This window comes from Dendropsophus ebraccatus, chromosome 5 (assembly GCF_027789765.1).
Source record: "Dendropsophus ebraccatus isolate aDenEbr1 chromosome 5, aDenEbr1.pat, whole genome shotgun sequence".
Classification (NCBI taxonomy): Eukaryota; Metazoa; Chordata; class Amphibia; order Anura; family Hylidae; genus Dendropsophus; species Dendropsophus ebraccatus.
The window spans coordinates 64,792,894-64,818,889 of record NC_091458.1 but is presented as its reverse complement, the minus strand read 5'-3'; the positions used below and the strand labels follow the sequence as shown (position 1 = coordinate 64,818,889).

General features: G+C 43.9%; 1 protein-coding gene across 1 annotated transcript; it reads right to left on the bottom strand.

Annotated features, from left to right (window-relative positions):
• Positions 1-1,303: 1,303 nt before the first annotated feature.
• On the bottom strand, positions 1,304-24,689 carry NEMP1 (nuclear envelope integral membrane protein 1). Its single transcript, XM_069970395.1, is given in 11 exon segments — positions 1,304-4,413; positions 5,073-5,107; positions 5,109-5,136; positions 7,665-7,838; positions 11,726-11,951; positions 13,919-14,033; positions 14,954-15,047; positions 17,640-17,712; positions 18,862-19,078; positions 21,762-21,877; positions 24,471-24,689. Coding segments are annotated over 11 exon segments (1,374 nt in total). The 5' UTR covers positions 24,559-24,689; the 3' UTR covers positions 1,304-4,205.
• Between the last annotated feature and the right edge of the window lie 1,307 nt (positions 24,690-25,996).

Genomic DNA, 25,996 nt, shown 5'->3' with positions numbered 1-25,996 from the left:
GACTTGCCTTTACATTGCAGTCAAATATATTTTGCCAATGACAATCCCAGCGACATTGTGAGGCTATAAAAGGGTGCGTGGTTTCCACAATGTTCGGATGGCAATCCAAACGCATATGTGGAAAGACAGATTCAGCAGATTAACCCTCCTTGTAATAAAGAAATTGATCTGCCGAAGAAACTATCAGCTAATCACTGTCTTTAAAACGTTCTTAAAAAATCATGCAATGACTAATGACCGTGTAAAAATAATAAAGTTCATACTTACCTGTTTTCCCCTGGTGTCTTGCAGTCTTCTGCCTGGCCGCTTAGCCAATTACTGGCCGGGGCTGTCCCCTCTCAGCAAGTCATTGGCTGAGCAACCTGTCCCAGAAGAGACAACAGTGAGCAGGAAACACAGACACTGGAGGAGGACAGGCGAGTATAAACTTTTTTTTGTATGTAAAAAGCAAGGGCTGCGCGGACATCACTAACAATATACGTATACAGCCTTTGCTGCAAGATAATTGAGCTGTGTGCTGATCTAGCAGAGATCAAAAGAGATGGGCAGCAGTTCAGATCATAAAACCTGTGTTTCATATATATGACCTTTTTATTTTTTTTTGATCATTCCAAAGGCATACTGGCTCACTGGCACAACTGTACCAATATGCAAACAGTGCACAACCTTTTTTACACAGAGGAAAAAAACTGCACAACTTTTCTTCACATTATGTGCTTTAGGCACACTAGTCGGTCTAACCATAAAGGTGTACTCTGGAGAAAGGTGTACTCTGGAGAAAAAGAACTGTTTTTCAATCAACTGGTGCAAAAAAGCCATTAGCTGCTGTATGTCCTGCAGGAAGTGATGTATTTTTTCCAGTCTGACAGTGCTCTCCGCTGCCACCTCTGTCCATATAAGGAACTGTAAAGCACAGTGGTAAAACCTCTCTTGCTTTAGACGGTACTAGTCAACAGAGGTGGCAGCAGAGAGTACCAAAGAGAAGGTGCCCTGATACAATAGTTGAGATAAAACCGAGACAAGAGACTCAATATAGTTCTCTCAGATGCCTCCCTTTTTATCCACATGTTAAAAGTTTTTCAGGAGTGTCTATCCTTTGAAGAAAGTATGTATTCAGAAAATGACCTACAGTATAGTTTGAACCAAATTTTTTAACGTTAAACTGAACCCAAAATTCTCTACCTTTAATATAAAATAATCCTGAAATCTTGCCATTTTCTAGCATTAGAGGCATGTAGCTAGTATTCTTTCACCTTTCAAGACAACAAGAGGAAAAGTAATTTTTTTTTAAACAAAACTTTCTCTTTAATAAAATATTTTACATCATTGAATCTGCACAAACACATTGCAGTATGAAAAATATATGATCCTAAAGACACAGTTAAAGAAGAACAAACAAAACAAACCTCTCAGCGGCATAAGGGGATTATCTTGCACTTATTACAACATCTGTACGGGGAAATACAATTCTGGTAATCCATTTCCAAGTGACTTTCTTGGATTATAAATAACGCTTAGCGACACTAAAGATGGTTTCCTGGGAAATAACACAGATGACCTCTCTTAAAGGGGTTATCCAGAGCTACAAAAACATAGCCACTTTCTTTCAAAGACAACACGACTCTTGACACCAGTTCAGGTGCGGTTTGCAATTAAGCTTCATTCACTTCAATGGAACTGAGCAGCAAAACCCCACCCAAGCTGGAGACAAGAGTGGGGCTGTCTCTGAAAGAAAGTGGCCATGTTTTTGTAGCGCTGGATAACCAACTTAACCAAGTGCACCGGTCATTAGGAATCTTCATCCGTGTCCAGCCACCAGAAGATCAGGTAACTATAAATAAGACCACACCAAGCCAGTTCCATGCACAAGTCCCATTCAACACTGCTTGTGCATGGAGCTCACCTGGTGTGGTTGTATCCCTATAGTTACCTGTTCTTCAGTGTCCAGTCACTCCTGCCACCAGATTGGGAAAAGAAATCCTAATGACAGCTACCCTTTATTAACTGCAGTACCCAAACCTGTGACAAGTGATTCTATAATGCCAATAAAATGTTGTGGTGCCGACCTGCAGTACCACACAAAGGCAGAAAGAACCTGGACAGACAAATAATGGTCCCAGCCTGTGACTATCCAACATTAAGGGGAAACTAACAGAAGGTTAGAAGACTCTATCCTGCTGTTATTCTCAGTGTCCCTTGCTCCCTAGGAGCATGTTTTCTTACCATCATCCTCAGCTCTGTTTCCATTAAATCTTCAGTTTAATTCATATGTAAATCAGACACTGGTGAAGAGCTACAGCCCTCAGTGTACTGATACATTCTCATCCAGTCTAATAAATATTAATCCGGCAAACTGCAGTTATCCACCTCAATATTCACGGGGAGTGGCGGGCCGGATCTGTGCACCAGAGGCTGTAGCCCCAACTGCAGTACGCCAAACGTCTACTTCAAATATTACTTGAACTTAAGATTTAAAAATAAAATGGCGCAGAGGATGAAGGTAAGAAAATAAAAAATTGTTATCTTGTGATTTATGGGAATGTAGCAGCAGATTAGATCTTTCCTGCTTTTAGTTTCCCTTTAGAGGGTTATCCAGAATTAGACAAAACACAGCTACTTTCTTGCAAGAAGAGCACCACCCTTGTCTTCAGGTGTTGCCTGTGGTATTACAATTCAGCTCCACTCACTTCAGTGGAACTGAGCTGCAAAACCCGCACATGCACCGAGGACAAGATATTATGGAAGAAAGTGGCCATTTTTTTCTAAGACTGGAAAACATCTTTAATGGCAAATTCTCTTAAGAGAAGATCAGTGTTATTTTATTGGAAAACCATATAATGCTGAAATCACACAGACTTTTTAGTGGCAGTTTTACCTGCAGTTTTCTTGGCCACATGGATCCAAAGACAAGAGAAAAAAAAACAAGTAAAAACCCAAACTTCTATCTTCTATGCACTCAAATAAAAAACTGCTACCAACGCTACATGTGTGATTCCAGCACTTATTTCTTTGGCTTAATTTGTTGCTGTCTAAGAAATTAACAGTTATATATAATGGTGCATTTACACAGTGATTTATCTGACAGATTTTTGAAGCCAAAGCCAGGAACAGACTATAAACAGGGTGCAGGTCATAAAGGAAAAAGACTGAGATTCCCTGTCTTTTCAAGTCCATTCCTGACTTTGGCTTCCAAAATTGGTCAGATAAATCTGCCTGTGTAAACGCACCATTAGTTAACTTCATAAAGTTCCGTCCAATGTGGACAGTAAAAGAATAATTTTACATACAGGGTCGAACTTAAAGGAAGGAACGTAAACAAATCAACATAGTAAGAAGTCGTTCAGCTTCAGAGGAATGCAAAGTTCCATTTGATTGTAATTCACAGTTGAATTCAGCAAGTGACTGCTGTGTAACATGGCAGCAAACATATGTCAAAAACAATGGAATAGTTGAAAACTGGCAGCATATTTACACATAAATTGACATTAATACACAGCTGTTACATAATGTCATGTCTGAAATACTGTTTTATTATATAGGGAAGTTGGATCTTAGACAAGAGAAGGTACAGTGTAAGTAAAAGCACATGCAGAGAAGATTTTGCATAGAATTATGACTGTAAGAAAACAGAAGCAAACAAAACACACAAATCAATAGCGCATAAAAACAAATAGAAACGTATCTCACCAAGTGTTCTTTAAAGAGAACTCTTCATGATGAATATGCTGAGGACAGCATTATGAAGTGACAGATGCTCTTTCCAGCACAGCTCCACTGTGTGCTTCCATATGTGGGTTCTACTAAATTACAGTACATATATGCACAAGTGATACACCACTGGAAATAGTGTCTGTCAGTATATTATGCTTCCCTCAGCAGGGGCCAGTATATTCAGCCTGCAAAAGTCACTTTTGGACAATACATAATAGAAATAATATATGGCAGGCGTTACCTTCTTCCTCCTCACTTTAGTCTCTTCCATGAGTTGGATTTTGCATAGCTGCATAAAAAGTGCACACAGTTGTTTTTAGAAAAACTTGGGACAGGGATACAGAGAAAAAGTTTTTGGTAAACATACTTCATAAAGTTGTGGAGAAAAAAAGCTCCGGATCCCTGTTAAGTAGGTGGCTCATATACCTGTTCAGCCAGGAAGAGCACAGACGAAGTGTGAAGGAAGCCTTATGGCCAATGGGCAAAAGGTTTTCCTAGAAGTCTCCATGGTGTGATGGTCTGGCCTTGTTATTAGGCAGTTCTGGGTAAAAATCAGAATGTGACTCGTCGTCAATGTCTAAATCGTCTTCATCCCCAAACAACTCTTCCTCCAAGAAGGATCCCCCAATACCATACTCGTGTTCATGAAGAGAAGCTTCGTTTGGTGTCAAGTGAGACGAACCTTCCACAAAGTCAGCGAACCTGAGGGTATAGCACAGCCAAGATTATTTGTTAGAATACAGCAATATAAGGCAAAGTGTGCAAAAGTGATGTAGGTAAAAGCATTTTACAAAGTGCAGTGACATGAATACACTCCTGACATGTTCATAAAGTTGTTTTTTTGTAAGTCTCAAAAAACAAATCCCTGCCTGTCCATACCAAAAGGCAAATGACCATCAATGTAGAGTGGTCCCCATTAATTGGAAAAGCATGGCTGGGTGTGGCTTCCCCCTGTGCTAATAGCAAATAGCTGGCAGGTAAGAGAAGTCAGATCTAGGTTAGGTTTAAAAGCAGTTGTCTTTATGGTCTGACCTGTTTAAATAAAATTGCAAAAGATGATTTCATCCCTTCCCTCAATACAAAAATAACAAAATAGGTAGAGTTATCATCTTTATCAATAGAAAAAGAGTGGAGATGTGTAAAAACCAGGCAAAAAAAAAAAAAAAAAAAAAAATTCTGTCATCTCTACTCCCCACTATGTCAGTTTTACAAACCCTCACCAGCCGATGAGCCGTAACATAGCTATTGTCTATACACACACTGAAGACACCTTACTGCCTATTACATCTATACAATGTGCATGACAGTGCCGAAACAATCTAGCTCAAGGATAACCATTGTCTGAATGCAAAAGTAAGTACCATGTTGTCCCTTTCTCTTCTCTCTTTGCGGTGAGGAGATATCATTGGCCTTGAATATTCTGACCTAACAAGCAACAAAATGTTTGCAAAATAAAACTCACTGCTTTGTAAAGACAATAATCTCTCAAACATTGATGAATTCTTACACAGGAAAAAAAATAAATAAATAAAAAATATATAATATATACTATATAGAGTTACTCTCATATGAAATAACTTTTCACATGTCAAGCTATTAATCGCAGTACATTTCACTGCCAAGTACAAAGAGTGGCTGAGATCAAAAGCTACAGCTAGTGAGAGGGTGAGGCAGTCACTCAAACTCCACTCTTTGCTTCATTATAGTTCATGAAATCAGATTGGGGAGAGGAGCGCACTGGCTGTATCTCTGGATCACAGTAGGTCTCAGCAGAGAACCATTGTGATCAATAACTTTTGACATATCTGATTACATTTCTACTATTAAAGGACAACTCCGGCGGGACCCCCCCCCCAAAAAAAAAACAAAAAAAACACAGACACACACAGACACCATACTCACCATCCCTCCAGTGACGATCGCCACTCCATTCGCCCGCCGTCCGCCTCACCGTCACCTGCCTCCGCCATCCAGCGATGTCTCTTGCTTCCGGGTCCATGAGAGAGAAAAGGCTGGAGCGCATCACATGGCTTCCAGCAAGCTCAGCCAATCAGGGCTGAGCAAGCTGGAAGTCATGTGATGCGCTCCAGCCAATGAAAAGGCTGCTGGTGCGCATCTGCACCAGCAGCCTTTTCTCTCCCATTCACTCTCAATGAAGACGCCGAGGAGGAAGAAGACCCGGACCGCCCCCAGCTCTGACATCACCCGACACCAGAGAAGAGGACCGTGACGACCGTAATAGGTAATGTATATATTCTTTAACTTCCGGGGTGGGGGGTCGGGGGTCGGAAAGTTGGGGAAGGGGGCCAGACCGGGTATTTAACCACATTACAAAGTTATATAACTTTGTAATGTGTGTTAAATAAGCCAAAAAAAAAAAAAATTCGCCGGAGTTGTCCTTTAAGCTATGGATTTAAACAAATTAAAAAAACAGATGACCAAAAATCTAACAATTTTCCAATCCTTCAAATAATGTTTTTTTTAACTTTTTTATGCTCTTTAGAATGACCCCCATGGAAAATGAATGGAGCAGAGCAAGTGCTCCAATCTTCGCAGGGAAATAGTATCCCAGTTGGCAGGATCAGTGGGGGTTCTGGCACTTTTCTAATTAGCTTGTTAGAAGATAGAATACCCCTTTCAACATCTAATCCCATCCATATTTGTTGCTTCCTTGACTCCATGCTTACTGGAATCTGGATTGCTGAGGTTTTTTTAAATTCTAGTAACCATGAATGTGCATAAAGATGCATGCATAATTATCACGTGGGAACGCTTTACAGCTATTTTTTTATTTTTAGGAAGGGCATGTCTTGCTCTGAATGGATCCAAAGGTAACACCCAAACAGATTTTATTTGTCATACAATAGCTACAGTCTCATATAGGGGCAAGTGGTGAAGATATTTGTAGTTCCAGAATAGCAAAGAAAGAGATAGCAGTAGTAATCAACTCAGTAACCAAGCAGGTAAGAAACAGGCTTTACCCCAAGGAGGCTTGAGAAAGCTGTAGCTTCACAGTAAATGGGGACTGCACCTCCAGAACTGCTAGTCTTAGCAGCAGGAGCTAGTGAGTGCTGCTATCTTTTGCTCCAGATTTTTATCTCCAGATTTTTTATCTATAAAAAAAATGTCCTGACAGAATCAGGGTTTATCCAGTGCCAAATATTTGCAATAATGTGTTTCACCACTAGATGTCAATACTTCACCACAATTAGGGCTGTGTAACACATAAAACAATAACTGAACCTGTAAATAAGTACTGTTAGATCACAGGTCCTGGTGCAACAATCCTCAGAACTGTAGTGAATGTAGTGAAACATCAGCAAACTGTTTTGGCGGAGCCTGAAGTCTGTTGTGTCCTGACCCTGTTCTGCCAGGGCTTGCAATTTGTGTGTCCTTACCCTTTGTTGGAGTGGGACTAGATATTTTGCTTTTTTTCTTTTTTCTTTTCAAGATACAGCTTCTCAGAGGAGGGGGGGGGGGGGGGGGGTTGGTGAGGCCCACGGTCAGTAAATATTAAAATCTCTGCGGCACTGTAATGACAGCTGTGCTGCAGAGATTCAAACAGTTTCCCCGCTGCTGCCAAGATGTTGATACGTCATGCTAGGAGGGGAAACAATCCAGGACAGGCATTCACCACCCGTGGGTCCGCAAAATCAACAGACATGTGAATGCAGCCTTAGTGTGGGGGCGCTATCCTGTGTGAGGGCTACAACACTATGAGCACTGGAGCGCCTTTACTTCACCAAGATTAAAAGATTTTCCAAATGTAAAGTGCTTTTTCAAAATTAATATATATATTTGTGTGCAGACATATTCAGCAGCACTTGCTATATTTCAGACAGGCTCTGGGGGCAATTGGTGCCAGCTTTAGCACTATAGATTATTAGGATATTGGAGGGGGCGGGTCATCACTTCCTTTTTGAAAATTTCAGAGGCCCAGATGAAACCTTTACCTTTTTGGGGACTGAATCCGTGAAATCACCTTCCAAGCTTGAAAATCAGGGCTACTGCAGTAGCCTCGCAATTCTTCTAATGCTTTCCTGGTTTCCTCCTCGCCCTGCTTCCTGTATTCTTCCTCCGTTAGGAGCCGAGGTGGTCCAGGCTTGACTCTGGATTTAATAATAATCCTAAAAATTTTCAAACGAGAAGATTTAAGTCTTAATTACTTACAATGTCTTCTAGACTTATGTAATCTAACAATTAAACAGTCATTAACATAAGGAAAAACTGTGTATAAAGAACCCCCGCCCCCCAGCCCCCGATTTAGATTTAGGTCTCCATAGTTTCCATTGTTCTGCTGGGTAAAACCACCAAACTCAGCCTACAATGCCAGAGACAGCCTGTATCTATGATGTGTGTCAAAAGCTGCAAGATCCAACCAAATACATTTTGCATTTCACTGGTAAAAGACCTGTGTGGAAGTGAAATGCACTGACTGGCTGCCTAGTACCACGTGCTCTGTACTTCTCTTCACCTATGCTAGGATGAGCTGATCCTTCGGACACCCGGGTGAGGGCGGCTCCATTTTTTTTTTCAGTTACACTGCGTGACCTGTACAAGCCCTTGAAGAAGCTCCTGTCCTCAACATATAAGGTTATTTACAGCTTCCTATTTTGGAGGCTTTAGAACAGGGGTCTCAAACTCAATTTACCTGGGGGCCGCTGGAGGTAGAGTCTGGGTGAGGCTGGGCCGCATCAGGGTTTCCACAAGAAAAGCTCTTACAAAAACATTCCAATGTCATCAAATGTAATTATTATTATTCAGATTCAAATGTCTGTATTGACAGTTCCTTAACATTTAACTTTCTGAACATGAAAGTTACATCAGGTGACTCACAGGGGACGTCTTCATTGATCGGAGTTCTTCCCTTTTCATCATCTTCTCCTTCTCTCCTGGGCCATTGTGAGAACTTCTTCGAGCCACGAATCCACAGAATCTACCAGAGAAACATATTAGGCTCCTCACACTGGCACCATCCTCATCTCTCTACTAACTGCACATCTGTATTGGCCCCTTTACAGCCTCATTTAGTAGGTAGGCTGACTCTATCTGATCCACCTTATAGAATATGCCCCCCTCTGTGTACAGATGGCCCCTTGCTCAGTCTTCCATATAGATGGCCCCATGTGCATCTTCTTGGGAGCCCCTCTCTGTGTAGTCCCCCTATAGTAGATGCCCCCATGTAGTCCCCTCCTTATATTTCCCCCCATATAGATGCCTCCTTTATATTGCACCCCTTATCTCCCCCCCATATAGATGCCTCCTTTATGTTGCCCCCCTTATCTCCCCCCCATATAGATGCCTCCTTATCTCCCCCCCATATAGATGCCTCCTTATCTCCCCCCCATATAGATGCCTCCTTTATGTTTCTCCCCTTATCTCCCCCCCATATAGATGCCTCCTTTATGTTGCCTCCCTTATTTCCCCCCCAGATAGATGCCTCTTTTATGTTGCCTCCCTTATCTCCCCCCCCATATAGATGCCTCCTTTATGTTGCCCCCTTATCTCCCCCCCATATAGATGCCTCCTTTATGTTGCCCCCTTATCTCCCCCCCATATAGATGCCTCCTTTATGTTGCCCCCCTTATCTCCCCCCATATAGATGCCTCCTTTATGTTGCCTCCCTTATCTCCCCCCATATAGATGCCTCCTTTATGTTGCCCCCCTTATCTCCCCCCCATATAGATGCCTCCTTTATGTTGCCCCCCTTATCTCCCCCCCCATATAGATGCCTCCTTTATGTTGCCTCCCTTATCTCCCCCCCCAGATAGATGCCTCTTTTATGTTGCCCCCTTCTTAACTTTTCCCCCATATAGATGCCTCCCTTATCTTTCCCCCCAAATAAATGCCCCCCCCCTCTTTGTAGATGTTGTCCCCATATCTTGTACCCCGCAAAGTAGATAAAGAGCAAAACAAAAAAACAACTCACCTAACACATCGATCCCACGTCGCAGCTCCCTTCTTACGGACGGACCCCCGGCTGATGCTGCCTCCCTGAGGGTGTCCCCGGGATTCCCGGGCAGCACGCGCACCAGGGAGCTGTGTGCGCCAGGCTGTTACTTCCGGGTCAGCGCTCCCTGACTCGGAAGCAACAGCCGCTGCGCACACAGCTCCCTGGTGCGCGTGCTGCCCGGGAATCCCGGGGACACCCTCAGGGAGGCAGCATCAGCCGGGGGACGTCCAACACAGACTCTTGTGACCGCAAGCAAAACACTGCTTGCGGTCACAAGAGTGATCGATCAATGGGCCGGGCGGCGGAGGGGGGCCGCCGGGCAGTAAAGTGGTGGGGGCCGCAAACTTGTGTCCCGCGGGCCGCAGTTGGCCCGCGGGCCGCGAGTTTGAGACCCATGCTTTAGAACCAATTACCATTTTTCCATGGAGTTTTTGTCTCAAACAACATTTTTAAACTCAACAATGGTCGTCCCAGAACCAATTATTATTGTAATTTGAGGGATTCTGTGTACTGGGCATTTTTGTAAGCGGACAGAAGATTATATATAAAAAAAAACAAAAAAAACTACTTTATGGACTGCAAATATTCAGTATGTTATGTGGAACATCACTAGCCTACATATTTAAAAGTAAAATAAAAAATATTAAAGGGAAAAAAAAAGTAAAGAACAAACTAATAAACAGCCTTAAAGTGAATCTGCTTCAATTCACCTTCCATACTACTGACATTGTTAAGCCTCATCCAAAAACGTTTTTTTTTTTTATCGCTAATGGTACATTCACACATATCACATCGCAAGAGATTTCAATCTGCAAGTTTTGCAGTGAAATCCGCTATAAGAATATAGTGCCATAGCATTGTAAAACATAAGATACAGTGCTACTGTTATAGTAAACAATAAAGAAGGCATTCTTACCTGTCTGCACTCCCCCTGATGCCCTTCGGTTCCCTCCTCAGTGGCAGGACAGAACAATGATGGCTGAGCAGGCTGTCAGTGGTCTTGGAGACGCCATCGGAGGGCATCAGGGGAACCATAGAGGCAAGAATAGCTTCTTTATTGTATTTTACTATAAGAGCAGCATAGTATGTTTTGTTTCACAACACTGTGGTGCTGCATTGTTGCAGTGGGATCAAAATCCACTGTGAGAACAATGTGCCATAGGGTAATCATTATCACAGCAGATTTTACTGCAAGAAACCAGTAGCTAAGATGAACTAACAGGATTCTGATTTACAGACAGAAAAAGAACTCATTTCAAGGTGATCACTCACACACCCACTTTAAAAAAAACCCACATGATCTGTATGTTCCAATAACAGTCAATGGATCCATCTTAAACGGCCACATATGGATGCAACTTTGCACCATTTGTTTCTTACTGAAGCATCGCCAGGCAATTTGTAGGCAAACTCCTCTCAATGGCCATTTATCACCGATACAAAATGGAAAATCACTAAACCCGATTTCCCAGAAGAAAAACTAAATGTATGGATAAGGCCTGAGGGTGTGTTTACACACAGATTTACCCGACAAATTATTGAAGCCAAAGCCAGGAACAGACTATAGACAGAGAACAGGTCATAAAGGAAATACTGAGATTTCTCCTCTCTTCAAATCCATTGCTGGTTTTGGCTTCAATAATCTGTCAAATAAAAATGTCTGTGTAAACACACCTTTAGATAGACGTTATGTCAAAGAGACACATTGTACCTTTCATATATCCACATGTCCTTCCATAGAGTACAAAAATGCTTTTATTCTCCAGTGAAAAGTATCAGAGGCTTTTCCAAGCCACTGAATACCTCATCACCCCCTCCCATCCCTGTTTCCCCTGGCTGACAGTCAGCTGGACGGTGAGCCCCAAGCAGGGTCAGGGGTTGGAAAAATGCAAGGAGCTTGGTAAAGCCTCTGACATTGTAATAGAGAATAAAAGCATCTTCTCTGTCCTGGATGCACAGACTGATAGCAATGTACCATAAAACATCAGATTGGAAGGTGAATTACAGATGACAGAATCACTTTATAACCTTGAATGTCAAACCAATGATTCTTACAGTTACCTGTATAAGCTGTGTACCCATCTCACTGGATACTCAATTTGCTTGGTACAAAATGCAACCACTATCATAACCAGAGCCACAGTCCGCACTTGTATGCCAATGTACATCAATAGCAAACCGATCAGTTGTAAAGTCCAGCTTAGCAGGTTTATACTTCGCTCATTTTCCAAGGGTCCATATTTATAGCAAACGGCAAAGCTGACAAAGCCCACAATGCCCAGGTAGCCTAAGAGACAGAATAATTGCAGGAACAGAAGAATAAATTAATTTTTTTGCCCAGTTAGGGTAACAATTCGAGATCAAACACTTAAAGTAGTATTCCTATGGAGAATAGTTACACTCTAGCCATAGACGCTGTGGGTGTCAACCGCTGGGGCACCCCACTATCTTGAGAACTATCTTGACTCCAAAATTCCCACAGAATAGCGTTGAGGACAGCAGCTCCGCTCATTCTCTACAAAGCCACTGGAGAGCCAAATGCAGCTTTCAACTCTTTTTGTCAGCTTTATACAGAATGAAGTAGGCAGGAACTTTGAGGGTCGCTGTTGTTGGGATTGTGGGTGGCACCACCAGGACCCCCTTCATCTCTTAAGCCCTATCCTGAGGGCAGGGCATAACTATTCCACATGGGAATACTCTTTTAGACTTACTAAACAAATGTTGCACAGCATTTTTTGGGGTAAAAAAAAAAAAAAAAAAAAAATTCTGTGTAAATTATAGGTGTTGCCATGTCTATTTTCTCTCCATTGAGTAAATTATGCCCTGTGTTTCTTTTCAGTAAAACTCATGTGACTTTCATATAACTACAGGATTATTATTGAAGAATTGTGGAAAATAAACTCCAGAAAAATGCTGATATCCATATAGACATGATGTTGCTTTCTGGTGTTTTTTACCACCCCAATATAAGTTTATGGGTGGAAAAATGCTAAAACTGCAAACACACTGAAAAACAGCAAACCGCCCCGCGCAAAAAAAAAAACAAAAAACCTGGGGGTATAGAGTTTCACTTTCCCCCATTGACTCTGAGCTAACATCTGGCCATAGAGTTTTAGAGCTCAAAAAATACTATGTGGCAATTTCTGCGTTTTATTGGGAAAAACATCTAGTCTGAATGCAGCCTTGGGCTGGGTTCACACTATGTATATTTGAGGCTGTATTTGGTCCTCATAGCAACCAAAACCAGGAGTGGATTGAAAACACAGAAAGGCTCTGTCCACACAATGTTGAAATTGAGTGGATAGCCGCCATATAACGGTAAATAACTTCCATTATTTCAATACAGCAGCCGTTGTTTTAAAATAACAGCAAATATTTGCCATTAAATGACGGCCATCCACTCAATTACAACATTATGTGAACAGAGCCTTTCTGTGTTTTCAATCCACTCCTTGTTTTGGTTGCTATACAGCCTCAAACATACAGCCTCAAATATACGTAGTGTGAACATCGCCTTAGGCTGCGTTCACACTACGTATATTTCAGTCAGTATATTTCAGTCAGTATTGTACCCAAAACCAGGAGTGGATTAAAAACACAGAAAGGATCTGTTCACACAATGTTGAAATTGAGTGGATGGCCGCCATATAACAGTAAATAACGGCCATTATTTCAATACAACAGCCGTTGTTCTAAAATAACAGCAAATATTTGCCATTAAATGGCGGCCATCCACTCAATTTCAACATTGTGTGAACAGATCCTTTCTGTGTTTTTAATCCACTCCTGGTTTTGGTTGCAATACTGACTGAAATATACTGACTGAAATATACATATACTGACTGAAATATACGTAGTGTGAACGCAGCCTTAAAGGTTTATTGTTCATTGTGTATACTTAAGCAGCATGCCTGTAAAAGAAAAAAAAAAGGTCTATGGACTTTCTATTATTCCATGCATTCCCCGAAGTCAAGCATATCGGTGATAAGAAATTAACAAAAACAGTGCTCTGCATTGACTGTAATAGAATTTTTTTTTATTATGCATAGACTGTAACAGGAATTTTAAGGGTGCCTTCACACATACAGGATCCGCAGCAGATCTGCTGCAGAAAATCCGCTGCGATACGGTGTGTGTGAAGCTATACAATCCACACAGTCATTTTTTGTACCAAAAAGACCTGAGCATTAGAAGTTGCTCAATGTGATCATAAACAAACGCTCTCAAGTTTAGGAGTAATAAACTCAGACATACCTAGTAGATACTGCCAATACTCTGTGCAGATTCCCTGAAAGTTTTTGAACACCAGCTGGATGATATATAGTGAGAAGGACCAACCGCCAACCAGTAACATATAGAAAGAACTTTTCTACACCAAAAGGAAAGAGCAAAAAAGTCAGAAAAAATACTTCTTATAACACACAAGATCACGTACACGGTAAAAAATAAAACTATGATATGTAATGGCAGTGAAGTAATAATCATATGTGACCAATGAGGAACAGTATACATAGCACTAGTAGGAGTCACAACAGAGAGTAGCCAGGGACCCCAGCAGATAAATGTAGAGCTGCCTGCATAGTGTGTATCCAGAAACAGAAGCCACAATCTGTCCCCCCAGCTTGCTGGACCTGCTGACCAACATGAAGTGGAGAGTGTGGGGTACAACTACTAGAGTTCTAATCATTGCCTGCCTGCACAGGCATGGACAGGATCTGCCTTAACATGGGAATAAGAGAAGACCTGGGCCTGTTTGGACAGAGAATCAAGGTACAGTGCTACAAGGACAAATAGTACTGTGTGGCCACCAGCTGTTGGGACTGAAGATGCTCCAGGGGAAGCAGGAAAGAGAATCACAGGGAGAATGTGTGACTACTTCTACAGTTGTGCAAGATCCACAGTGAGGGGACGGAGATATATTGGCAAGTAGCCCACAGTATGCCTATACAATGTGACACATTGCAGCACTCTAGTAGAAAAATATGTTTGAAGTTCTTCCACTGTATACCTCCCACAAGATCAGCTTCCTATCTAGCAGTGACTATGTTCCGTCCATTTTTAAACATATACTGTTATTTTGTAGGACTAAAAGTGCAGTAGATCACACTTGAGTCTCGTAAAATATACGTTTAGAAAAGGACTGAATATAGCCGCTATGTCAGCATACCTTTTTCTGGCAGTACCTTAATTTATACTTGGGATGTTACCCAATTTCCACATTGTGTACAAATAAATATAGCAACTTGTACAGCTATAGCAGATTTCACCATAAAGGGTTATGAGAAGTACCTTAGGCAGCAGCTTAGAAAGCATGAACACAAGTATCAGTATTGAGGCCAGCATCCCCACACTCATTCCTGTGCCATAGTAAAAAAGTTGGCTTCTGTGGAGAGACAGAAAATTGTGTAAACAGACAGTAAAGCACACGCAGTGATGGCAGTAGCAAACACTTAGGGGCCTATTCCACGGAGTGATAATCGGCCGATTTAGAGCGATTGTCGGCCGAATCGGCCCAATTCGGCCGATTATCACTCCGTGGAATAGAGAGAACGATCAGCCGATGATCGTGTCATCGGCTGATCGTTCATTTAGGTTCAGAACTAAAATCATTGTTCGCCACCAGCACATCGCTACGGTGGAATAGCGGTGCGAGGCAGCGACCGCCGATTTTAGCAGCACCATACATTACGTGTCCAGGCTGCAGGTCTTCTCTCCTGGGGTCGCACGCACAGCAGCTTCGGAGCGGGGCTGTCTGAACTGACAGACTGCTCAGCCAATCACTGGCCGGGACCGCCGCGGCCAGTGATTGGCTGAGCGGTCTGTCAGTTCTGACAGCCCCGCTCCTAAGCTGCTGCGCGCAGGACCCCGGGAGAAGGAGAAGACCTGCAGCCCGGACAGGTAATGTATGGTGCAAGGACATCGATAACAATGTCCCTGCATCCCTCACTTAACGATCATCGGGGCCGTGGAATAGGCCCAGTAAACCAGCGCTGATCTAGCAGATGGGCGCACGTTTACATCGTTGATCAAGCCCCCATCGGCCCGTGGAATAGGACCCTTAGTTAGGCTCTGGTCACATCTGTGTCTCAGGTTCTGTATTGAGGTTCTGTCAGATCTGACAAGAATAGTGCAACATGCAAGATTATACTTCACATCTAAGATAAAATGGTTTAACCGGACCCCAATATAAAACACCTTTACTTTATTATACCTTTCTAATACAATATATTCCCCGTTACCTGCTAATGTAGTTTAACTATGGGGGATTATAAAGTTTGTTGGTTAAAAAGCCTTCAAAAGTGTCAATTCTTCCTAACAGCCATTGCAGGAAAAGGGATGAGCTGACCGAAATTTCCTGCCAAAAATAAGCCATTCGCTAGGGGTCTTTACTATCATACACATGTAGTTAGTGATGTCACCATATAATTTTTTAGTTTGCAAACCAATACTAACTTTATTACTATACTCGATACCAATTCTATACTTAAAGTGTTACTGTAGTTTACATTTTTTTGCAGAAATTAATAGTACAGGCGATTTTAAGAAACTTTGTAACTGGGTTTATTAGCCGAAAAATGCATTTTTATTATGAAAAAGCCGTTTGAAGCTCTCCCCCCTGTCTTCATGGTTCTCTTATGGAGAGGGTAGGAGTTGAAGGAGATGAGGCACTAAAACAGCACAACAAAGTTAATTTACAGCTACATCACCAGGCTCTCCCCTTTGAAGTCAGCACTGACCTCTGAATACCAGCTTTCACACAGGTCCCGCTGTGTAATCCTTTGTTCTCTGCTGTCTGTTGGCGACTAATCTCCCTCCTCCCCCTCCCCTCCCCATAGGTTAAACAGGGCTCGACTGATGTAAAAGAGTCAAGATTTCCTGATAATGAGCAGTGAATGAGAGAAAGGAGGGAAGGAAAGGACCTGGGGAAAGTCTTTTTGAATGTAGATAATGGCATACTTGCCTAACAAACCCAAAGTTTCTTAAAATCGCCTGGACTAGACTGAGAATATGGCTGGCACTCAGCTTGCTGCCTGCCATGTTTTCAGTGGTATACTCTATGTTAAAGGGGTTATCCAGCGCTACAAAAACATGGCCACTTTTCCTCCTCTCGTCTCCAGATTGGGTGGGGGTTCAAACTCAGTTCCATTGAAGTAAATGGAGCTTAATTGCAAACCACACCTGAACTGGAGACAAGAGAGGGGGGAAAGTGGCCATGTTTTTGTAGCGCTGGATAACCCCTTTAATCCAAACTATTGCACAGCTTAAAGCGACTCTGTACCCACCACCTGCTCCCCCCCCCCCATGAGATAGCTGCTTTTAATCAAAGATCTGTCCTGCGGTCCGTTCGGCAGGTGATGCAGTTATTGTCCTAAAAGAAAAAAAAAAAACCTTTAAACTTGCAGCCCTGTGTCACATTGGCGTGGCCTAGAGTGTCTATGCCCCAGGATTGAGGCACCCCTCCATCCCTCCTCCCTGCCCTCTTCATCATTAGGAATGCCCATGGGCAGGATTTTTCCTATTTATCAGCTGTCTGATGTCACTGCACATGTGCAGTGTTTAGAGAGAGGATGAATAGGAGAGATTGTTCTTGGGGCATTCCTAATGAAGAGGGCGAGGAGGAGGGATGGAGGGGTGTCGCAATCCTAAGGCATAGGTACTCTAGGCTACACCAATTTGACACAGGGCTGCAAGTTTAAAGGTTGCTTTTTTTAAGTACAATAACTGCATCACCTGCCAAATGGGGCCCAGGACAGATCTTGGATTAAAAGCAGCTATCTGACAGTACATGTGGTTTGGGGGTGGGGGGGGGGTACAGAGTTGCTTTAGAAGAAAGTATCGAATACCAGGGAATCCTGGTATCAAACAAAATTTTTGTCCAGTGTATCAATAGTAGTATCGATATTTCAGTGTATCATGCATCACTAGTCATAACAACAAATATCACATTATGGTACTGAAACAAACCAAAACCTACCGACTGAGAGTGTCTCCATAGAAAAACAAGAAAAGGCCAATAAAGAAAATGGTAAAGAGCAATGGATCAAATCCTGGAGATGTAGAAAAGAAAAAAAAAAAAAGAGCATGTCAGACAATGCAAAGTATGAATGGCTTATCATATGTAGACTGCCTGTATTATATGAATGAAGTGAGATGAGAAGCTGTCCGATCAGCTTTCATCCATTCACAGAACAAGACACCTGCATTCTGCTAAATAGGATGGGGCAACAAAGCAACTTTGATCACAACTCGGGTGATGTGACCAAACATTGCTAAGAAGTGCTGTATCTCATCTAAAGGAAGTAGAGAAGATGGCATCACTCCAAAAACGTGTGCGTTCATCCCACCAGTGTGAACAGGATGCAATGTTTCGACTGGCTGCAATTCAGCACAATACTGTGATCTTTGGCCATGTCACAGACAAAGTCGATGTATATTACAGTGGTGCCTTGGATTACGAGCATAATTCTTTCCGGGACCGTGCTTGTAATCCAAATCCACTCTTAAACCAAAGCAAATTTTACCATAAGAAATCATTCAAATGCAAACAATTGGTTCCACACCCCAAAAATAATTTTTATTATTATAATTTATTATTCTGAATAACATGTAAAACAAATGAAACAAACATTCAGAAACAGCAGAATATGTGATATTATAAGTTACTGTACAGTAATGGAGAGGATGGGGCACACAAGGGCGGACAGAGACTGCAGGGAGCATGAAGGAATGAGCAGGACAGAGCAGGACAGATGTGGGCACAGTATACACTCTGTCCGGGGAGAGAGGGGTTACAGCTATGAAGAGATTACCTCCACAGTCCTGTCCCCTGATGCAAACCCCAGCTTGAAGTTGATCTGCTATGATTTGGAAGGTGAGGGAGACTTCCTGGGTCAGAGTACAGAGCTTTAGACCCCGCTATGCAGACCATGTCCCTCCCCCACTTGCGCTCCCACCCAGTACAGGGAGCTCTTAAACCAAAGCAATGCTCTTACACCAAGTCACAATTTTGAAAAACTGTGAGCTCTTAAACCAAGTTACTCTTAAACCAAGGTACCACTGTACTTTCTTTAATGGAACAATTTTTGTGCTCAACTTCAGTGCATGTAGAGCACAATGTAGATGCAGGTAGAGCACAATTAATAAGCAAGAACAGCCTAAAAGTTCGATTTATCTGTAGCAAAATGGCCACAACCTACCTCTAGAAAGAATGACACTATAACGTGTATCTTTATCATTGACTTGCACGTTAATGCAAATTTCGTTGTCTTGAAGATCCACATTTATGTAGGTATCATTTGATTTCTCCTTAAAGAAAGACAGGAAGTCGAACGCTGTAAAGCCTTCCAATTCCTTCAGCTTCTCCTCACTATCCACCTGCGTCACTCTGATCATTCTTGTACTGAGTACCCGAATCTAAGGTAAATAAAATACATTCAAACTTACAGAAGTACATTATCTTTCAAGAATTAAAGGAAATATTTTAGTCTTTGCTTTAGTGTATATATAAACATACATGTGATAATAAAGTAATTTTCTATGGCTTTACACACTTGGAGCAGATTTTTCATTCTGCTACCAGTATGTAAAGCCTCTTCTCACTGAACCCAGCACTGCCCGCCTAATACATTACCTGACGGTGCTCCAGCTTGCTTCTCAGGCTCCCGACTCTAGTATCCCGATCGGACAATCAGTACGCTGCCCCACCACAGCCACTTATTGGCTGAGCAGGACACCAGGGACCCGAGAGCCTGAGAAGCAAGCGGGAGCACGGCCAGGTAATGTATTAGGCGGGCAGTGCTGGGTTCGGTGAGAAGAGGCTTTACATACTCGCAGCAGAATGAAAAATTTATTCGCTTTTCCTCACTCCTCACCTGCATCACTCTGATAAAATACGCTGACAGTATGTAAAGGCATAGAAAAATACAGTACCAGAAATCACAGCGGATGCTCTGAGATGTGATACGTGTGAAGGCACCCTAAGATTGCTTGATAAAAACTCCCTTAGGTTACAAACCCACTTGCCGGATCTGCAGCGAGTCTCCATGCTGCGTTTTTGCAGCGAGACTCGCTGCAGATCCCGGCCCTATACTTTTAATGGCAGACAAACACGCAGCAGGGATGTACATCCCTGCTGCGAGTTTGTCTGCAGCCCACCCCATTAACCCCCCGGCCGCCGGAGCTGATACTTCACCTGATCCCGGCTCCGGCGGTTCCCGATGTCTTCAGCAAGCCGGAGCGGGGACCAGGTGAAGTATATGCTCCAGCCAGCCGCCCGCAGCCCCGGCCGCCTGATCGCCCCCCCCCCCGCAGCCCCGGCCGCCCAATCGCACACACGCCCCCCCGCAGCCCGATCGCCCCCCCGCAGCCCCGGCCGCCCCCCCCGCAGCCCCGATCGCACACACGCCCCCCCGCAGCCCCGGCCGCACACACGCCCCTCCCCCCGCAGCCCCGGCCGCCCGATCGCACGCCCCCCCGCAGCACCGATCGCACGCCCCCCCCGATCGAGCGGCCGGGGCTGCGGGGGGGGGTGGGGGGGGGTTGGAGGGGTGCGATCGGGGCTGCGGGGGGGCGTGTGTGCGATCGGGCGGCCGGGGCTGCGGGGGGGCGATCGGGCGGCCGGGGCTGCGGGGGGGGGGGGGGGCGATCGGGCGGCCGGGGCTGCGGGGGGGGGGGGGGGGGGGGGGGGGCGATCGGGCGGCCGGGGGTGCGGGGGGGGGGGCGATCGGGCGGCCGGGGCTGCGGGGGGGGGCGTGTGTGCGATCGGGGCTGCGCGGGGGGGGGGGGGCGTGCGATCGGGCGGCCGGGGCTGTGGGCGGCTGGCTGGAGCATATACCTCACCTGGTCCCCGCTCCGGCTTGCTGAAGACATCGGGAACCGCCGGAGCCGGGATCAGGTGAAGTATCAGCTCCGGCGGCCGGGGGGTTAATGGGGCGGGCAGCAGACAAACTCGCAGCAGGGATGTACATCCCTGCTGCGTGTTTGTCTGCCATTAAAAGTATAGGGCCGGGATCTGCAGTGAGTCTCGCTGCAAAAACGCAGCATGGAGACTCGCTGCAGACCCGCCAAGTGGGTTTGTACCCTTAGTATCTTTGTGACTATAAGAAGTCTGTTTACTAGGATATACATTTACTATGGTATTGCAGCTAAATGGTGTGGTAGCACATTACATAAAGTATTTACTTGATGTCAACGTAGCTTTAATCTTATTTTACATCACAAACTTTTAGTTTTTAGTACAATTATGATATTTTAAAGGATACTTGTCTGCAGGAGAACAATGGTATAAATAAGCACATGGCTAGTTAGGGTTAACCGTTATGATTCTGGACATACCTTTTTTCATTTCAATAGTCATCATGATCGGTAAGGCATAGGCCTTTTTTGGTTGATATTTTATTTGAGCTTAATTCGCTCGTGTCTCCTTGACTGCATGGTTTTTAGCTGACCATAATAAAATCACTGGTTCAGTGTATGTACACATTGTTTGTAATTGCCAGAAATAAACAGAAAAAAAAAAAAAAAAAAGACAGGCGGCACTATAGGCAAACTCAGGACGGCATACAGGGGATGTGATCAGGAGGGACGGTCTGCTGTTTGTGGACTCAGATAGGTGGTGCAACTCTCCCAAAAATAGCAATAGACAATCCTTTGTTTGTAAGTGCAATAGTATCTAACGACTATCCTTCTATGCGCTAGTTTGCAATTGTTTATCGTTAATTGAAAAAAAAAACAATTTGTCTAATAGGATCCATACAGGAGCTCTAAGTGGGCTTAAATATAAAAACACATGCACTCATCTGCTATTAACGCCCAATATTGAGCATTTGGGCCTGCTTAACCAGTCACTGGCTAAGGCGGGTCAAGGCTGAGTGGGCATTTTCTACGTGCTAAAATGCACGAAGGAAGCACTCAGCAATGGGAGAGCGGCACCATTAGTACAGCAGAAAGAGGATTCTTGGCAGGTAAAGTACAGAAGTTCTTCATCCCACCCTGAACTGAAAAAAAATTCTCCAAAGATAGCCTGAAGGTCTCTGATATTACAGTTAGGAGGTTTATTAGCCAATGCTGCAATAAGATACACACATTCTGTCCCTACCTGCACTTTAGTCCAGACATCATACCATTTTGGGTCTTTTGTTTTCTTATAGCAGAAGTTCTGTGATATATTATAAGGGCCAGCTTTTTTTTCCTCAAGACGGATCACTTTGGGACCTAAAAAACAAAACAAACAAAAAAAAACCCACATTTTTTTTAAACATGTTATATAAGAACTGGTGACCGATATGATAAACCTAAAGTTAAGTTAATAAATGTTAAATATTTGAGGTGGTGGGCTTATTATAATAATAATAAATATTATTTATATAACGCCAACAGATTCCGCAGCACTTTACAATTCTGGGGGTACATACATAGACATAAATCAGACATTACAGAGATATACATATAGTTATCCATACATGAGGAGTGAGGTCCCTGCTGGCATGCATGAGCTTACAGACTATCAGGAGGGAGTGCGAGACAAAATGGCATAGGGGCAAAGTGCATCATTGTTCTTGTGGTCCGGGGGGGGGGGGGGGGGAGGGCGGGGGGCGGTGTTGGGTTTTAGGGTAGCAGTCAAAATTAGGGAACCTGGTAAGCCTGCTTGAACAGATGTGTTTTGAGGGCACGTTTGAAGCTTTGAGTATTGGAGGTGAGCCTGACAGTCTTTGGTAATGCATTCCATAGAACTGGTGCAGCCCGGGTGAAGTCCTGGAGACGGAAGTGAGAGGTGCGGATTAAGGTGGATGTTAGCCTTAAGTTGTTAGAGGAGCGTAAGGCACGGGTAGGACGGTAGACAGAGATGAGGGAGGAGATATAGGGAGGTGCAGCACTGTGGAGAGCTTTATGGGTGAGCAGGAGGACTTTGTATTGAATCCTGTGTTTAATAGGGAGCCAATGTAGTGACTGGCACAGGGGGGAGGCATCTGTATAGCGGCTGGACATTGAGATGAGCCTGGCCGCTGTATTAAGAATGGACTGGAGAGAGGAGAGTTTAGAGGAAGGAAGGCCAATTAGTAAGGAATTGTAGTAGTCAAGACGGGAATGAATAAGAGCGACAATGAGAGTTTTAGCAGATTCGACAGGAAGGAAGGGACGGATTATGCATTTAGATATACCTGCAAAAGGTAAGGCGGGCAGCTTTACAATTCTCTCATGTCCCATGAGAAAAGGAAAACAAAATTACATGTTACTTATTGATGCGATTGTCGTGTGAAATCCAAGGTAGAAAGCCAGGATATATTTCAACCACTCTGAATAAAGCTATCCTACATCCAAAACTATGGCAAAATCCTCCACACACAGAGAGTCTACAGCACAAATCCAAGAATATACCCAAATGATTACTGATGTGGATCGATGGTGGATTTGTTTATTAGAAAACGTGTACGTGTAGGAGGGCTATGCCTACTCGCTGTAATTTGGACATTTTTGTATTTATAGTGAAATAATGGCCGTTTTGTTGTCTTTCACCTCAATGTAGCTCTGGCAAATGGATGCTGGGTATTAAAACTGACCAATAGGATATTGATGGCCTGAGAATAGGCAATGAAAGACAAAAGTCCTGGAAAACCCCCTCTATATTACCCTCCCTCAGAGAGTAAAAATGCTCATGTCTGTCTAATTGTTTGATCTTGTGATTTGTAATTAGAAGTTGGAAAGATTTATATTAAGAGGTGTTATAAAGAAACAGACTTGCATAATGCATAGTCCCCTTTTCATCCATCCCTGCTCCACAACCCTTCCACAGGTGTCCATTTCCATCCGCTGAAGCAGTGACCGGTTTCAGAGTTGTCAGTAAGAACTGCACATTACAGCTTTATCCAGTGTAAGGACACACTGCCAGGGGATCGCAAACCGGCCGCACTGGACAAAGGCTTATTATACCAAATTATGCAATATGCAGGAGGAAGTATAGCATATCATCAAGGAAGTGTTCTTAAAGGGGGAATTCTAGCTCTGTTAACATAGTTATACTTGTAGGGCTCATGAAGTTACATATTTTTGTAAATACAGTGGTCCCTAACTTACAACGGCCTCAAGAAACAAAATTTCTTAAACATACAATGCTTCTTTCTGGACCATCGTAACTTGAGAGAAGACCTAACATACAATGCTACTGTCAGGCCCAGCGGGACATGTGAATAACTAGACCATGGGTCTCTAAACTGCGGCCCTCCAGCTGTTGCGAAACAACAACTCCCATCATGCCTGGACAGCTAAAGCTTTGGCAAAAGCCGGGCTGTGATTGGTTAGTTTTCCTGTATATACTCCCCAGGTGTGTGCCAGCCTGCCCCCTCCCCCGCCTGACATCATGCACACCACAGCCTGGATGTGGGTGATCAGCAGAGAACACAGCAATGTAGGGCAGTATCACCCAGCTTTCCCACTGCCCTGACCTGCTGTCTTACTACAGGACTAGGCAGACTCGTCATTCAGGAGCCCAGAAAAGCTGGGTCACTACTTCTCCACTCTTCATTTTCCCCAAAACAGAACACACTGAAATTATACACACACATTATAAAACGCAAAACTCTGTGTGTGACGTGCGGTTTGTATGCCGTCCGGTGTGAACTGGGGCAGCTCGCTATACAATGAGCCTTCTGTATGTTAGTGGCAGCTGTGACATGAGTGTGCACTATGGGCAGCCATGTTCCGGGAGGTGCCCCACACTATATAAGTCAGGGACCCTGCACAAGGCACCGTGCGGCAATTCATTACCGCCTCCTGTGTGTACATGACAGAGCCGCTGCCTCCTCATTACCTGCTACCGCAGCACACAGCACCGGAGCCAGGAGCAGCACGGTAACTGCCGCCCTCACCGCTCCACGGCCAGACACTTCTCCCGCCATAACCACCGACTCAAAAGTGTCATCCAAACGAGGCGTGAAACGCAAACACTTTCAGACCGGTTGTTAGAAGTCGCTGTAAGTTTTGAGTCTGTTTGATGACGTCACGGTCATGTGATTGGCGGGAGGCGGGATTTGTACACCACGTGACTGTAAAGGCTAGCCTGTACACCCGAATTGGCTGTAGCGTTCCCTCGCTTCATGTCACGGCATGTTCTGCTAGAATCTCCACAGAGGCTCACGGAAACTACAACTCCCAGGATTCCCGCGCAGCTTGCTGATGGCCTGGCATGCTGGGAGTTGTGGTTTTCCATCAGCTAAAGGGTTGAAGAACACTTTTTTAGGGTGTGTTCACATAGAGAGCCAGCTAGATGCGTGTGGGGCAGCCTGTATATCCGCACTGCACCCATCCGGGGCTTATTTTCCTCTTTCACTTAACAGGAGAAGTCAGAATTGCTTTGTTCTGTCTGTAACCACATTTAACCCTTTCCTGTATTGGCAGTTCCCCCCCCCCCTGTTCCACTTTTACCATCCATAAGGTTTTTATTGTTCCTTGACAGATCATTTTTTTAGTGATAAGTTTTACCTTTAAATTGTGTCCTTCGTTTTACTATGTGATGCATTACCGAGCCCAAAAATATGTGATTACAACAGTAACAAATGTATTACAAAAGTTTTTTGTAATATTTACTACTTTAAAAAAGCGAGATAAAATGCTGCCATATTCTCCGCCCTATGGCTTATGTTCCCATCTGTAGAGCTATGTGAGGTCCCTTTTTTTTCTCCGTCTCCATTTTGGCGCCATTGTACAGGTATTAGACTCCCAGAGGCAATGATTAGGATGTGCGCCTGCCCCTGTCACATCTTGGAAGGCTCATCTCCGAGGCGGAATCGCCAGAAGGGGGCACTGGGGAACAGAAGGCTTTAGCTGTCTCCTGCTCCCTTGACATCCCACTTAAAGGGAATATGTCAGGTCTCTACCAGGTGGAGCTGCAGACAGGTGTGGCACTTCAGCTTCAAAGGAAAATGCAACAAGCGGATAGCTCTGGCACTTCAGCTTCTGAGGAAAAATACAATTTTATAACTTTGCAAATGGCCATCAGCAAAGACAAAAGCATCGCTTGTTTTATCTCCTTAGTACCTATCTGCCTGTGTCTGCAGCTCTGTACCTGGTACGGACCTGACAGATTCACTTTAAGTTGGCCATTCCAAAATTTCAACACGCCGTTTACACGTACAGGATCCACAGCAGATTTGAATATGCAGCAGATCCCTAGCAAATATAATGGCTCAGATTTGATTTGATCAAATCTGCTGCAGATCCTGTACGTGTGAATGCACCCTTAGGGTAGTTTCACTTGTAATGTATCCACAGCGGATTACTCTATGCGAATTCGCAGCGAAACCCACTGTGGATACTTTTTCCATTCACCTCAATGGG